At 54.6% G+C, this 13995-nt stretch overlaps 1 protein-coding gene across 1 annotated transcript in view; it reads right to left on the bottom strand.

The window, feature by feature from the left end:
• Positions 1-12696, bottom strand: part of SSPO (SCO-spondin) — an 84594-nt gene extending 71898 nt beyond the window's left edge. Inside the window, exons 1-13 of the mRNA XM_078378254.1 lie at positions 11604-12696; positions 10615-10788; positions 10011-10093; positions 6655-6902; positions 6221-6323; positions 5629-5787; positions 5293-5375; positions 3712-3840; positions 3478-3625; positions 2718-2961; positions 1550-1688; positions 970-1099; positions 421-593 (exon numbers count right to left, since the gene is read on the bottom strand). Of these exons, the coding sequence (XP_078234380.1) occupies positions 421-593; positions 970-1099; positions 1550-1688; positions 2718-2961; positions 3478-3625; positions 3712-3840; positions 5293-5375; positions 5629-5787; positions 6221-6323; positions 6655-6902; positions 10011-10093; positions 10615-10788; positions 11604-11701 (1911 nt within the window). The 5' untranslated portion in view covers positions 11702-12696. The remainder of the gene's footprint in view (positions 1-420; positions 594-969; positions 1100-1549; positions 1689-2717; positions 2962-3477; positions 3626-3711; positions 3841-5292; positions 5376-5628; positions 5788-6220; positions 6324-6654; positions 6903-10010; positions 10094-10614; positions 10789-11603) is intronic.
• Between the last annotated feature and the right edge of the window lie 1299 nt (positions 12697-13995).

Genomic DNA, 13995 nt, shown 5'->3' with positions numbered 1-13995 from the left:
ATAGCTATACAAATGTTTTCTTAAACAAAAGCTATACAAATACGATCTTACTAACCAATACAAATAATGCAAGATATAAAAACTGAATGCTCTCTCTCTCTCTCTCTCTCTCTGAATGTTCTCTGTATGCTGCCTCAGTTACTCTCCTGTCGATTTTAAGGATAACAGATTGCAAACAGCACCAGGGGGGTGGGGGTGGGGGTATTTGTTTTGCCGGTAGTGATTTATGCTTACTGGCCACAAGCAAACAGGCACATACCTGAACAACCAAACACAACTTAAATAGAAACACCCAGGGACCTGCACATCCCCCAGGCGGAGCAGGGCTACCCTCCTGCTTGGGGGAGCCACCCGGCCTGGGCCTCCCAGAGCCAGCCAGAGGGAGCCGGGTCAGGCGGGCACCCCCACCTCGCCACTCACCTTGTTGGCAAAGCTGGGCTGGAGGGTGATGTAGGCAGCAGGGGAGGCCAGACCCCAGAGCAGGTGGGCCCCGAAGGCCTGGAGAAGCAGGAAGGAGGAGGAGGCGCGGCGCACGGTCAGATCCGCGCTGGCGAAAGGGAGGGCAACGTCCTCACCGTTCACGGACACCCTCCCTGGATGGATGGAAGGGAAGGAAGACAGAAGATCAAAGGGGAAAGGGAGGGAGGGATAAGGTGCTCCCCTTGCCACGCCAATGGAAGAGGGCTTCCTTGAGGGAACCCCAGCCTCCTGGGGCCCAAAACATCCCCAAAGTAGGACGACGAAGGTCCCCAGAAGTGGGAAAGGGTCTGTGGGATGGCTGGTGCTTCATGGGCAGAACATCCTGGGTTCAACCCATCCACAGGGCTTCCAGGGAAGCAGGGAAAGAACCTCTGCCCCTCATTCCAAAGGCTGGTGAGCAGATTTTTAACCCCAGGGCAAAGGGATGCCAGCCTGCCTGCCGGACCCGGACTCCATCCAGGGCCCGATTGTTCCCTCTTCCCCTCTCACCTGTGAGGGTCAGCCGGGCAGAAATCTTCTGCACCGTGACAGTGACCGCCTGGAGGCAGCTGCCGGCCGCCCCTTGGCTCCCACAGGCCCCCTTCTCAGCCACGATCTGAAGCTTCCCGCCCACAAAGTCCTGCAAGGAAAGGCAGCCCCACCCGCTGAGCGACGGAGGATGTGTGGGGCGTTGGGTTGCTGGGGGGGGTCTCTGGCAACAGCTGCCCCTCTCCCCTCTTCTGCCTCTTGCTTGACCCCCTGGCCCCCCAAAGCATCCCCAAGGGGGCCAGAGGCTTGCCAGCCCCAGCCCACAAATGCTTTAAGCCCTATGCCTGCCTGTCTGGGACAGTTTTTGAAAGGTAGGAATGGGGGGGGAGCCCTCCCGGGATGTCCCAAGGCTTGTGAGGCGAATGGATTTGGGGTGAGGGATAAAGCTCTCCAGCTGACGGGGATTCAACACCACCCTGAAGGGTCCTCTTTAGGGAAAGGGTGGAGGTGGAAATCTTCTACTGCTAAAAACAGGCAGGTGGAGCCACGCCCTGTGCTGCAATTGCTACACACACAGAGAGAGACACACCCCAAGCCTCACCTGCACCAGGATGTACTGGCAGGTGCCATGGAAGGAGTAGCGCTTGCGGTCGAAGGTCAGGTAGTGTGAGTCACTGAGCACCACGCACTGCCCAGCACATGGGTCTTGGGAGCAAAACCAGCGGCCCCCTTGGCAGGTGCTAAAGGAAGGAAGAGTCCCCGGAAGCCCACGTTAGGGAGCCAGAGCACCCCCAGCTGCCTTGCAGGGCGAGGGCTGCTCTTCTCACCTGCAGGCCCTCCAGACGGCCACAGGCCCAGGGCAAACAGAAAGGTACACCCATCCCCCTCCTGTTCCATGGGGGGGCCCTCCTCCACATTCCAAAGGCCCCAATCCCATGGCATGCACTCATGCTGTAAGAGGGAGTTCCACCGGTGCTGGAAACACTGGCAGGCCCCCTTAGACTGGCTCTTCATGCCTCTCCCGGCTTTGTTTCGAGGCTGGCCTTTGGCCCTTCGCCTCCTCTCTGCTAAGGATACTTGATCAGGTGGGGAACTCGGTTGGAAGGGCACCTCTGGCAGAGCGACAGCCACCTCCACCGGCCTCGCCCGGCTGGACCTTCAGACCCCCGCTGTACCTTCTCCTGGAACAGCTGGAGAGCTCAGAGATTTGGGTCGCCAGAGGCTAGCGGAGGGTCCGGTTTCCCACTGGGTCCCTTCCCGCTCTGCAGCTCTAGGAGGATTAGGAGATTCTCCCGCCTTCCTAGAGGAGCCCCTGCTTCTCAGCAGACCAAGGATCCGGTCTCTTTTCCTCCCAGCCGCTTTTTCCAGACTCCTTCTCCAGCCAGCCCACCGATGTCCTACCCCTGGCTCAGCTCTTGCCTGCCCTGCTGGCCACCACAGCACAGGTGTCTCACACCTGCTCTAGGACCTGGAGTGTGAAACCCCAGCCTGGGTAGTTGGACCTTTCCCCGGAATCAGGAGACCTGCATGATCTGCCCCTGTGAAGTGGCCACGGCTGGAGTGTTTGTAACACCGCAGCAACTCAGTCCGGTGGCCTCCCGGGGGGGGGAGGGAAATCAGAGCATCCCAACCACATGGCCCACTCTGCAGCAGCCGTGGGCCTCGGAGGCTGCGGCGTCTTGCAGGGTGAATCTGAGCCAGCCCCAGTGGTGCCCCACCCCATACCTGTGGCCTCCACCCCATGTGAGATGGGAAGCGAGGAAACTTACCACTGGTTGCAGTGCTGCTGGATCGTCTGTCCGGGGGCATACCTCTGGCGCCGATGAAAGCAGGGACACTGGCTCTCCGGGACGCAGGTGCCCTCCTCCAGGTAGAGGCCTGGAAGACACTCACAGCCGCTCACACACTCGTCCTGGCAGGGCCCTCTTTCTTCAGCAGAACCCACCATTGCACAGCTGGCAGGACAGGCGGACACACAGTCGGAGTAGCGTTTGCCCTGCCCGCAGGACTTCTCTGTAGAGAGGAAAGCATAAGGGCCTGAGAGGGCCTGATGTGGGTGTCAGTGGGGTGGGGTGGAAGATCGAACCTGGTTAGCACCACCCTCCAGCTCCCTCTCGCCCGCCCCACACCCCTGCTGTAAGAAGGTGGCCCTTCCCTGGCATGTGGACTAGCGATGGGCACGAACTGTCGGTTCAGCGATTCACGTTGATATGTTGTTTGACCAAACAGGTGTTTGCCACTTCCCAGCCCTGACTCCTCCAACAGACGCCCACCTGGTGCTGCTTCTGGGTGGGCATCTGCCAGAGGAGGCAGAGCTTGGAAGTGCCAAACATCTGTTTAGCTGATAAATGAACCAGCACAAACCACAGAGCCTATGGTTTGCTCCCATCTCAAATGTGGACGGAGAGCCCTGCTCCCCACACTGGAAAGGTGGCCGCTGCAGAGCCCCCCTGGGAAAATATCCCTTCTGCCACAAGGGAGCAGAGACGCCACCTCTTCTGGGGAGGCCCTTCCCTCTTCCCTTCTCACCACAGAATCCGGGACGCCGCCAGCTGATCCAAATGCTCTGCTGGGCACACTCTCGGGCGTAGCTGGCAAAGGTCTCACAGATGGCGCTTGTGCCTGCCCCGCTGCAGTGCACGTCCACACAGGCCTCATAGAAGCCCCCGGGGTCCACCTGGCAGGGATGAGAGAAGACGTGACCCCAGTTTAGGCTGGCACAGCCCAGGTGGAAGTGGGGACCTGGGGCGGCTCATTCCTTACCTCCGAGTGGCACTGGCTGAAAGGGCTGGACAACAGCTGCTGGCACACGGAGGCCCCTTCCTGTTGGCTCCCCTGGCCTGCCGGTGGATCGCAGCCCTCTGCTTCTTCTGCAGCATCTTGGCAGGGGCTCTAGAGTAGGCCACGGAGAGAAACCAGTAAGGGCCATGGCGCTTCCACCCTCCCCAGGGGACTTGTCCTGCCCCACCCAGGCCACCCCTTGTCCTTGTACGGAGTGTCCTGGAAAAGAAGTGCCCCCTGTTGAGAAACACTTCCTGTGGGGCACCTTCTGAAACACTCGGCATGGTACATCCTTCAGTGGGTGGCCTGCTGGCCATGTGTTGTTGGCCACGGAGGCAAGAGTCCTGGCACGGCTGGATCAGATCAGAAGATCAGATCACGCCTCGCTCGTCCAGCATCTTTTCTCCATCCCGGCAAACCCACCACCCAAGAGGAAGTGCAAGCGCCTCTCCCTGCTCACACTCCCCTGCCACGGGCACAGCCAGAGGCACGCTCTCTCTCCAGAAGTGGGGCTCCAGGCCGGCAAGTGCTTTGCATCAGGGCAGTTGAGAGGCCTGGCCGCAAAATGTAGGCAGGCTGTTGTCCGGATGGCCTTGCCAGGAAAGCGATGCTCTGCCAGCATTATGCCAGGATTCTTTCCCTGAGAGCGACTGCAGTGGCTTTTGTCAAAGAGTCTCTGGGCACACCAAGGTGGCTGTCTGTGGCATGGTGAATGCACCACGTCTTGGAAGCTGTGGTTTGCCTGCCTGTTTAAAAGTGCCAAGCTGGCCCCTCTGGGTCTCACAGCTCTAGCAAAAACCCACCCGTCCCCAGTCAAAACCAGCTGCGCGGTGTGGGTTGAAGACACCCGTGGATTAGCAAAGACCAGCTGCCAGGTTGCAGCTTTGTCCAAGATGCCAACAGGCATCCACACCAGCACCGCTCTGGCTGGGCACCCTGACACCTGTCCCCGAAAACCTCTGCTGCCAACCAGCTGCTAGAAGAGCAAAGCCAGACCTCAGCGCTGTGTGCCTTTCCTTGATTTTGCCCAGACCTGTTCTTTCTGGTTGGGTGGCCAAGATACAGCATCTGAGTCTGCAGAGGTGAATGTACGGACGGACAGATGTAACCCACTTTTCTCCCAATACTGGGATTCAAGGTGCCTCATAACAGATGCAGCTAAAAACACAAGATGCTGCAATATTAATGCCACCATTGATCATATTAAAAGAGGGGGGAAACCCACAATTAAAACTGTCACTCAAACAACTAAGAACGTCTTTTAAAGAGGCATCACAAATAAGAGAGGAAAGAGCCCCCTCCCCTATGAAAAGCACATTCTCTGGCAACCTTTTTCCAAAAGACCGCCCGTGTTTTGGAAGAAAGGCAGCAGGGAGGGGTCCTGTGGGCCTTGTGGCAGGGAATTCCACAGCCCCAAAGGGCCCATCACCCACCACCCACCCCCGCTTCCCTATCACACTGCAAGCACCAGCCTGGGTCTCTTTCTGCTCAGGTGCAGAGGGCCATGGAGGCAGTGGGCTTGCAGCCGAGGATCCACCCCCACGGCCTCTGCTTCGTGCCTACCGATTCGGCATCCGGTACGCGCCACGAATTGCCAAAGCTGGCTGCCAGTGCAGCCACGTCCCCTCCGACGCGCAGGAAATCATCTGTGGGCATGAGAAGACAAGACACCAGGGTGGTGGGAGACTCCAGAGGAGGGGTCTCTTTTGCTGAAGGACTCCCAGTGGCACCTCTCCCCATCCCACACACCACCCCTACACCACCACCACCACCACCACCACACACACCCCTGGCATGCCCAGTTTCTCTTTTTCGCGATGCTGGGTATCCACAGAGTCTTCTCTCCCTCCCTGGAGGGATGAAGGAAAGGGGTGAGTGGCCACCAAGGTGGGGTGTTACCTGCAGGGTCCTCATTGTAGACCCCACACAGCCCTCGGGTGGCTCCTCTCAGATCTGCCCCGACGGTCACGTAGACGGTGTCACGTCCATCAAACTTCACACGCACACCCAGGCCACTCTCCACGAGGAGGAAGTCCCCCAACCACCAGACGCTGATTCCTGGAGGAGAAAAACAAGTGGGTGTTTGACTGCCATTTGAAGAATTCCCCAGCCAGCATGAGGACCGGTCATACTGGCAGCTGTAGCCCAAACAGAATAGCCCTCCCTTCTGCAGCAGCGCTGGTTGCAACCCCTGGCACTTCTTGATTGCCTCACGTCTCGGTTTAAACAGGACCTTAAGTGGGAGGCATCTTCCCCTAACTGCTAGCCACATCAGCTCCTGCGGCTGGCTTTCCTGGAGCCACCTTGCCTCAGCAACTGACTTGGGAGATAAACTTATGTGTACGTTCCAGTGTCTAGTCACAAAACAATGCACGCTAAATACAAGATACAATGAGGGAGGAGCGAAAAATGACATGCTCTGATAAATCAATGTCTTTGTCCACAACTCTGTAAAATAAAGAGGGAGGGTTTCAGCCTTCAGTCACCTCACCTTTCTGCAAGCGTGCCTCCCCTTCTGGAACCACAATACCGTTAACGGAGACATTCCGGCCTTCTGCCCTGACGAGGTCAAGACCAAAGAGCATGCGCAGGGCCTGCCAGGGAAGGAGAGGGTTGTGAACACCTGCCCAGGGCCTGGTCCCCAGGTGGTCGGAGCTCAGCTTGACCTCTGCCAGATGCCCCTCCTTGAATCCCAGGCCAAGTTTACTCAGGGATGAAGTGGCACAGGGGCACTTTGCACATGCCCTGAGCCAGTTCCATCCGCACTGTGGTCCAGCGCCAAGACACGGGCACTCTAGGGCTCAGTTCTAAGAGCCAGCCTTGCAGTTCTTCTCATGAGGAAACCTTCTGAGCTGCATCTCTGGGTTACAAGAGAGAGAGAGGCCAGTCCTTTCCCTGTGCGGAGGCTCAACGAAGACCGCTTACCTTGTGGCAGCGACCAGGGGCACAGTCTCCATGGTGGGAGGAGATGTGGAGCGCCCAGGTGCCCTCGGAGGCTGCAGCCAAGACGTAGGCGCAGGTCCCACGGAAGCGGAAATGTTTGCCATCAAAGCTCCGGTAGCGGAAGCCGCCCCAGGCGGCACAGGTGGCAAAGGGGTGCCGGCGATACCCCGAGCGGGCCAGCCGTGCCGTCGGGGCCGGGGGCCAGAGGACAGAAGGAGAAGGCAGGTCACCTGAGGAGAAAGACAGCTCCTGGCCTTTAACTGAGACACGGAAGAGAGCAGGACGTCTGTCTGTCCGTCCAGCGGGGAGGGGGCTAAGAGCTTTGCTCCCTCGGACCTCGAGGGGAGCATTCTGGCACCATAACAGCGGAAGCAGAATCGGAAGCAGGCCCAGGGAGCGTGGGTTTTGCCTCCCGCTGTCCGACAGGGCAGACTCTCTCTTACACAGAGGTTGGGAAGGGTTGCTCGTTGGCCAGGGCAGGGGCTCTGTTCCCTTTGTCCAAAGACAACTCAGGCTGCCTAAGGTGAGCAGCACCTTTCTCCAGGCTGCCTAAGTTGAGCAGCACCTTTCTCCAGGCTGCTCTAGGCAGTTTGGACAACAACTCCAATCATCCCCAGCCAATAGCCCTGCTGGCCAAGCAGGCTGGGAATTGTATCCTACAAAGCCACAGAACTCATATCTGTGGAATTCCTGCACCAGCCCTTGGATATATATATATAATAATTAAATATAAATAAATAAATAAATATAAAATTATTATCTGGATGGTTGATGGTTATATATATTATTATCTGGATGGCTGTTGTTTTTTTTAACTCTGCCCTCCTGGAAGGCCAGCTGTGCCTCTTTCTCCGTGGCTTCGCTTTGGGGCTCACGGATCTCCACCCCTACTTCTATCAACCCTTTTTTCGCCACAATGGGTGTCCAGCGGCGGGATACAAAATAATCCAGGGAAGCCAAGGTTTAAAAGTGCATTTTTTGAGTCATGGGTACCTCTTTAGTCAGGGGTCTGTGGTAAAGAAGTGGGTGACCTGCTAGAGTTTTTGTGGGAAAGCTTAGTGGCGGGGCTTCTGAACCCAGATCTGGGGGGAACTAAAGATAGGGTACCGACTCTGAAGGAAAAACTCTTTTTTGTTTACCTCAGGATTTGAGAGACCCAGGGGCTAGCTTGAAATCCAAGGCTCTGAGAGATAAGGGAGCAGTGCTAGATAAAAAGTGGGAAGCCAGGGTCACAGCAGATCTGAGGTGACAGGAAAATAAAAAGCAAAGGCCTGAGAAATAAAACTATTTTGGTGTCTGAGAGCAGGAATAGCTCAGACATAAAGAGAGAGAGACAGTAACTAAAAGGTTGTGAGCTGGAGAGCAGCCAGAGAGCTGCTGAGGGAAGCACAACGACATAATTACTGGAATTAACAGCAGAAAGGCAGGTCCTTTTGAAAAGCAGTACAGACCTTCAAAACTCATTCACTCAGATTTAAACATGCCACCCAAATGGAGCCAAAAGGGGAGTCTGTGAGGCAGAAGGTTTACCTCACGAAGTGGAGGGAAATGGAGACTCTATAGCTCCAGTGGAACAGGAGGAGACTCATGAGGGTGCCTCAGAAAAACAAGGTGTTCTAAGCTCTAAATTTGGCATAAATGCAGAACACCTTTGAAGAAAATTTTGGTCCCTTACCAAAAAGCCTGAAGAATCTTATGCCCTATTAGGGGCTAAATTAATTCAGTGTTTGGACAAATGGGAGAAACGTGAGAAAGTCACTTCTCTAGACCAAATGAAAAATTGGGTTGGTCTAGAACAATTTTATTCCTGGGGAATTGCGTTATTTGGTCTAAGACAAAAATCCTAAAAATGTATTACAGGCATCTGAATATGCTGATTCCATTACCGTAGTGAGATTAGAGAGCCTAAGTTTTCTGAGGTAAAATTTTACAGGCAGAACTGGTACCACAGTAAGAAACCCTTCAGTAAAAATTACAACACTCAAATGTCAGGGAAATTATTATTATTATTATTATTATTATTATTATTATTATTATTATTATTATTATTATTATTATTATTATTATTATTATTATTATTATTATTATTATTATTATTATTATTATTATTAATAATAATAATAATAATAATAATAATAATAATAATAATAATAATAATAATAATAATAATAATAATAATAATAATAATAATAATCTGGAAGGGTTTTTCGTTTGTTTGTTTGTTTACTCTGCCCTCCTGGAAGGCCAGCTGTGCCTCTTCCTCCGTGGCTTTGCTATGGGGCTCAAGGATCACCACCCCAATTTTTACGGACCCTTTTCTTCGCCCGTGCGGTGTCTGCTCTGCCCCTCCTGGGGGGAGGAGGGCCTGTTGGGGGGCCAGGAGAGAAAGGGCGAAGGGGAGGCGAAGGCCACCCACCTTCTAGAACCAGGCGGGAGCAGCTGGAGCAGAGCTGGGAGGAGGCGTTCTGCCAGCTGCGTCCCCACCGACGGCCACAGCACTCCTCCAGGCTGAGCAGTGACCAGTTCTGCAGCCCCGGCAGGTCCTGGCACTGCCAGGCGGAAAAGCAACGGCCCACCGAACCCTTTCCTGGAAGCAGCCGGGAGAAACGGGAAAAGAACCTCCGAATTTGGTAAAAGAGAACAGCAAAAAGCTGGGCCATCCGTTGAAGGCGAGAGGGCAGGAAGCCTCTCTGAGAGCACGAGAATTTCACAGACAGGGCCTGTTTTTGAGCCCCGTCAGAGCCTCGCTCGGGCTTGGCCCAACAGAGTTGGGGACGGAGCCGAGGACCCACCCAAAAATCCCCAAATCCGTGGCCAGAAGTGTGGTCCCAGTTTCCTTGTTGAACACGAGGAGGCTGCAGAAGCTGAGCAGGGAAGGGCTCCTTTTTCCGGGTTACTCATCCGCATTTTGGGGGAAACAGGATAGCTTTTGGGGTTTCTGGAGCTCCCAGAAACGCCAGAAATAAGCTGGCTGGCGATCCTGGGAGTTGCAGTCCAAAACCTTAACTCCTCTGAGCGTAGTCAACTGGGGGACAGACCCGTCCTTGGGCCAGCATAAGACGCCACCCCACAGATCTTACATTGGTTGACCCATGTGTGGATGGCCCCAAGGGGAAGGTGAGGGGGGTGACTCAGGGGTTGGGGGGCAGCCTTGGAAATCCGGAGTGCTAGTGGCCTGCTAAGAGGGAGAACCCCAGAGCAAACAAGAGGAAAACCTCCAGCGGCCGTCACTGTCCTGGGACGATGCAAAGCAGGGCAAGGGGGATCCCCTCGCCCCTCCCTGCCCCTCCCTGCCCCACCCCATACACCCCTGTCCTAGCCCACCCCTCTCGACTTACCCACAGAGCAGTGGGGCCCGCTCCAGCCCTCGCAGCAGGCGCGCACCGTGCGGTTCCACACCAGAGGCCTCGTGTCTTCTGGCCTGCAGGCGGGAAGAGCAAGTGGGGAAGACACAAGAAGCTCGAAGGTCTTGGGCTCAACAGAGCACACAAAAAGCAATGCTCCGACTGTGAAATGAAGTAGAGGGGGACCCGGGTGTCCACCGGGTTGGGTTCCAGGCCCTCTTCCCTCATGCATGCTGGAAAATGTGGACGTATAGAAAGCGATAGACCATTGCATGGTCTCTGGCTAGTTCGGGTCAATAGACCCTGGAAATACATATAAATAGTTATTTTTGGGTTGTTGGTTTTTAACGTATTATTATCAGCAGCAGATAAGTGAATCAGGGGATACTGGTCCCGTCCTACTGTATTGAGATATGTTGCCTGTTATTCAAGGTGGATCTGTACAGTACAGAAACAATGTGGCCGAATAGGCATCTTGGCATCTGAAGGGACCTTCTGCTTCTTCAGCAGGAAGGCTGTGCCCACCCTCCTCCTCCTCCTCTTCCCCGCCCACCCCCACCTTCTCTCTCACACACATCCTCCACCTTCTCCTACTCACTTGTAGATGTAGCACATGCCCTGGGCCCTCCCCGAGGCCTGGCGCATCCGGTCCTGGTTGAGGAACCAGCCGGCCATGTTGTACTGGTAGACCTCTGAGCAAGGCACCTCCTCCTCCTGTCGAGGGGTCACCACCTCCTCTTCCATCACCTGCACCGTCCTCTCACACCACCGCCTGCGGAAGGAGGGCAGAGAGGCTGTCGCCCTTCAGCACCTCAGGGCTGTCGGGCATGGGGTGCCCCAGCCTTGGGAGTTTCTGCCTCAGAGCCATAGGGCACCTTCCCAGTCCGAACTGGCAGATTCAAGTCCCGCAGAGGACCTGAATCCAGAGATGGGGAAGGTCCCCATCACCACTGCCACGACCCCCTGCACCCACTTCAGATATAGCTTGGCCTGGCTTTGCTGCCTGGCAGGTTCCAGGAGGGCGTCGTGCAAAAAAAAATTAAATTTTCCAGCGGTAGACCTGGCAGGCTCAAGACCTAGCTTGCCAGCCCAACCTCCCAGCCAGGAGAACACTGGCTGTGATAGCCTGAAGGGCCGAAGAGGGGCAGCATTTGCTGCGTTTTGGAAATAAAGCCATAATTTATGCAAGTAAACTGGCACTTTTTCTTGGAAATGTCTATGCCGTTGCTTAACATGTTTACATTTTAAAAACCATGTTACGGTATGCCACCCTGAGGGTTTTTATGGAAAAGTGGCACAGATGGTTTGAAAGTAAAAGCAGAAATAAAGTTGTTTATCTTGCCAAGGTATAAGGAAAGAGAAGAAGAGGAAGAGAGGCAGTGGTCTTGGAAAAGTTACTTTTTGGGAGCACAGGTCTCAGAACCCCACCCGACAGCATGCCATGCGGCTCCCCTTTTGGGCCCCTTCTATTTGAAGTTCAAAACCAGTCACTTTGACATGCTTGGTTCTATAGTGCCCACCGACTGCTCTGAATTTCCTGAGAACCCAGGAAAACAAACAAACGAGGGATGGGATTCCCTTCCTTACTCATGATCCACTGCCAAGGCCTCAGAGGAGAAGAGCCACATCATGATGCCCAGCAGCTGCCAGGGCCACGACCCTCCAGGACACGCTGCCTCCCACATCTCCTCCGAGAGATCTCGTGGCCTGCAGAGTTTGGGCGAGTCAGACTGTCCCTGGAAAAAGGGAGCATTCAGAAGAGTCTGGGGTTCACGCTCAGCATCACATCAGAAGAAGGAGTGAGTTGGGTGTGAATGGCAGCGAGGTGCCTACACTGCCTGCTCAGAGAAATGGCCTGAAACAGCCGATTCAGGCCCACGGCAGCACACGGATCATCCCACACAGATGGTACCAGTGGGCAACACACAAGCGCAGCCAAAGCAAACTGGGGCTCAGGGGGGCTTCCTTGGCAAAGGCCCACAGGAGGAAATCACTGGACAATCGTTTCCGCATGTTTCATTCCAGTATCAGGTGTCCAACTGTACTCATGTGCTGTTGTCTTCCACTCTATCAAACACATCTGGATACACCGTAAAGCGGGAGTTTGCACTTATGAAATCTGACATAATTTGATACTTCTCTAAATCAAAGCAAGGCTCACATGCTGTTTTACAAGCCCCTTTTAAAAAAAGATTTAAAGCATATTTTTCTGAAGCAAATTCCACTTTTCCTAATCCAAGTTTCAAATTTGAAACGTCACGTTCAGCACTTAGATACAGCTTGGGCCGCTTCAAAATGCCCACAGGTCATTGTACATTTGTTTGTTTGTTTTCTTGTCTATTAAAAGTGTTTGTTGCAAGAGGGGCTCACCGGGGCTTCTGAAGCAGTATAGAATAAAACTGGCATTTTAAAAATTCTTTCACAGTAGATTAGAAATGATCAGAAGAGCCAATTGAAAACACTTTTTAAAAGCAAACAAAGGTCAGGTGAAGTAACATCATCATCTGGGCCACCCACCCTCTGTCAGCTCCAGAAGGATGGGTTGCTCTCTGTTCTAGCTCTGCTTCCACACCTCAAATTCCAGGAGCCCAGGAGAGATTTAGACAATCCTGGAGCCCTGCTTTGACTCTTGGCATTCCTCTCCCACAGCGTGGGCCGGGAAGGAACGAGTTCAGAAGCCTCTCCCCGCAAACCACTGGCCCTTAATACAAGGCCACAGAGTGTGGTCCATCTATTTAATTGGGCTCACATGGATCTTAAAATTTTTGCACCAGTTCTAGACCAATGGAAGACCAGACATGAGGAAGGGGCTGCTGACAGGACAGGTGCCTACAGAACAAGCAACTCTGTGCTGTGCTCCTCATGAGAAGAAAGAAGGGGGCCGGCGGCTTGTTTTCAAAGCCAGCAAGAGGTAGCTACTCTATTGGCCACTTTAATCCCACTTTTGCAAGGCACTGGAAAAACTGGGCAGTCCTACTATGGGATTGAAAACTGTGTGCAGGTTGAATAGAAGGCTTGGAGAAGTTATATTTTTTTGGACCTTAGCTCCAGCCTGTGGATATTCCAGGAACTGATGTCTTAAAAAAGGAACTTACCCAAGGCTCTAAATTTAATCTTCCTTTGGATTTCAGTGCATTAAATCAGTCTGGCTCTGTCGTCTGTAGCAACTCTCCTTCCAAACCCCCTTCGTACCCCTATTTTGGAAGGGGAGATAGCATGGGCTCCACACCAGCCACCCTCAGCCCTCGGCCTCCCCCCCGGAGGAAGCCCCTCCAGTCCCCCTCCTGCCCTCCTGCCCCCTGTTCTGGGCCACTCTACTCACCTGGTCCTTCTCCAGCGCCAGGCAGGGAGCTCTGCCCTGGAGGGGTGGGGAACAGCCGAGGCAGGTCCCCGGGATGGGGGGCATTTATATGGTGTGGGGCTGGCCTGCTCTGGGAGCATCTGGGGGCTCTGGGATTGGAGCACTCCCTCCGACGCAAATGCAGCATCGTGTATCCACTCCAACCCCCCCCCCGCCCATTCAGAGGAGGAAACACACACACACACACACACACACCCTGCCAGCCTCCTTCTGCTCCTCCTCCTCCGAGACAGAGGATGACCCCAGGTGGGCAGCATCATCTCACCCCACAGCAGCCTTGACAAAGGTTTCGGCTGCAGCCTCAGCTTCCGGCCAGAGGGGCCAATGCAGGCCACAGAGAAAGATGGCCATCCATCCTTCAGCCTTTCCTCCCCATCTTCCTCAGAAAAGGCAAATCAAGGTTTCCCGGGTCGGGTTCTCCTTCCCTCGTCCTCCCCACGCGACCCCCTCACCTTTGGTTCTGGGCAAAAGTCTCGGGGCAAAACCATTCCCCCCCCCCCCAAGGCACTTCAGAGCTGCTTTCGAGCAGATTTATCCACGGGTCCAACCCCCCCCCCCAATGTCTACCTCCTCGGTGAGGAAGCCCGAGTGCAGCCCCAACACACACACACACACACA

Source organism: Pogona vitticeps, chromosome 6 (genome assembly GCF_051106095.1).
Source record: "Pogona vitticeps strain Pit_001003342236 chromosome 6, PviZW2.1, whole genome shotgun sequence".
NCBI lineage: Eukaryota > Metazoa > Chordata > Lepidosauria > Squamata > Agamidae > Pogona > Pogona vitticeps.
This window is presented reverse-complemented; position numbering and strand designations above follow the sequence as displayed.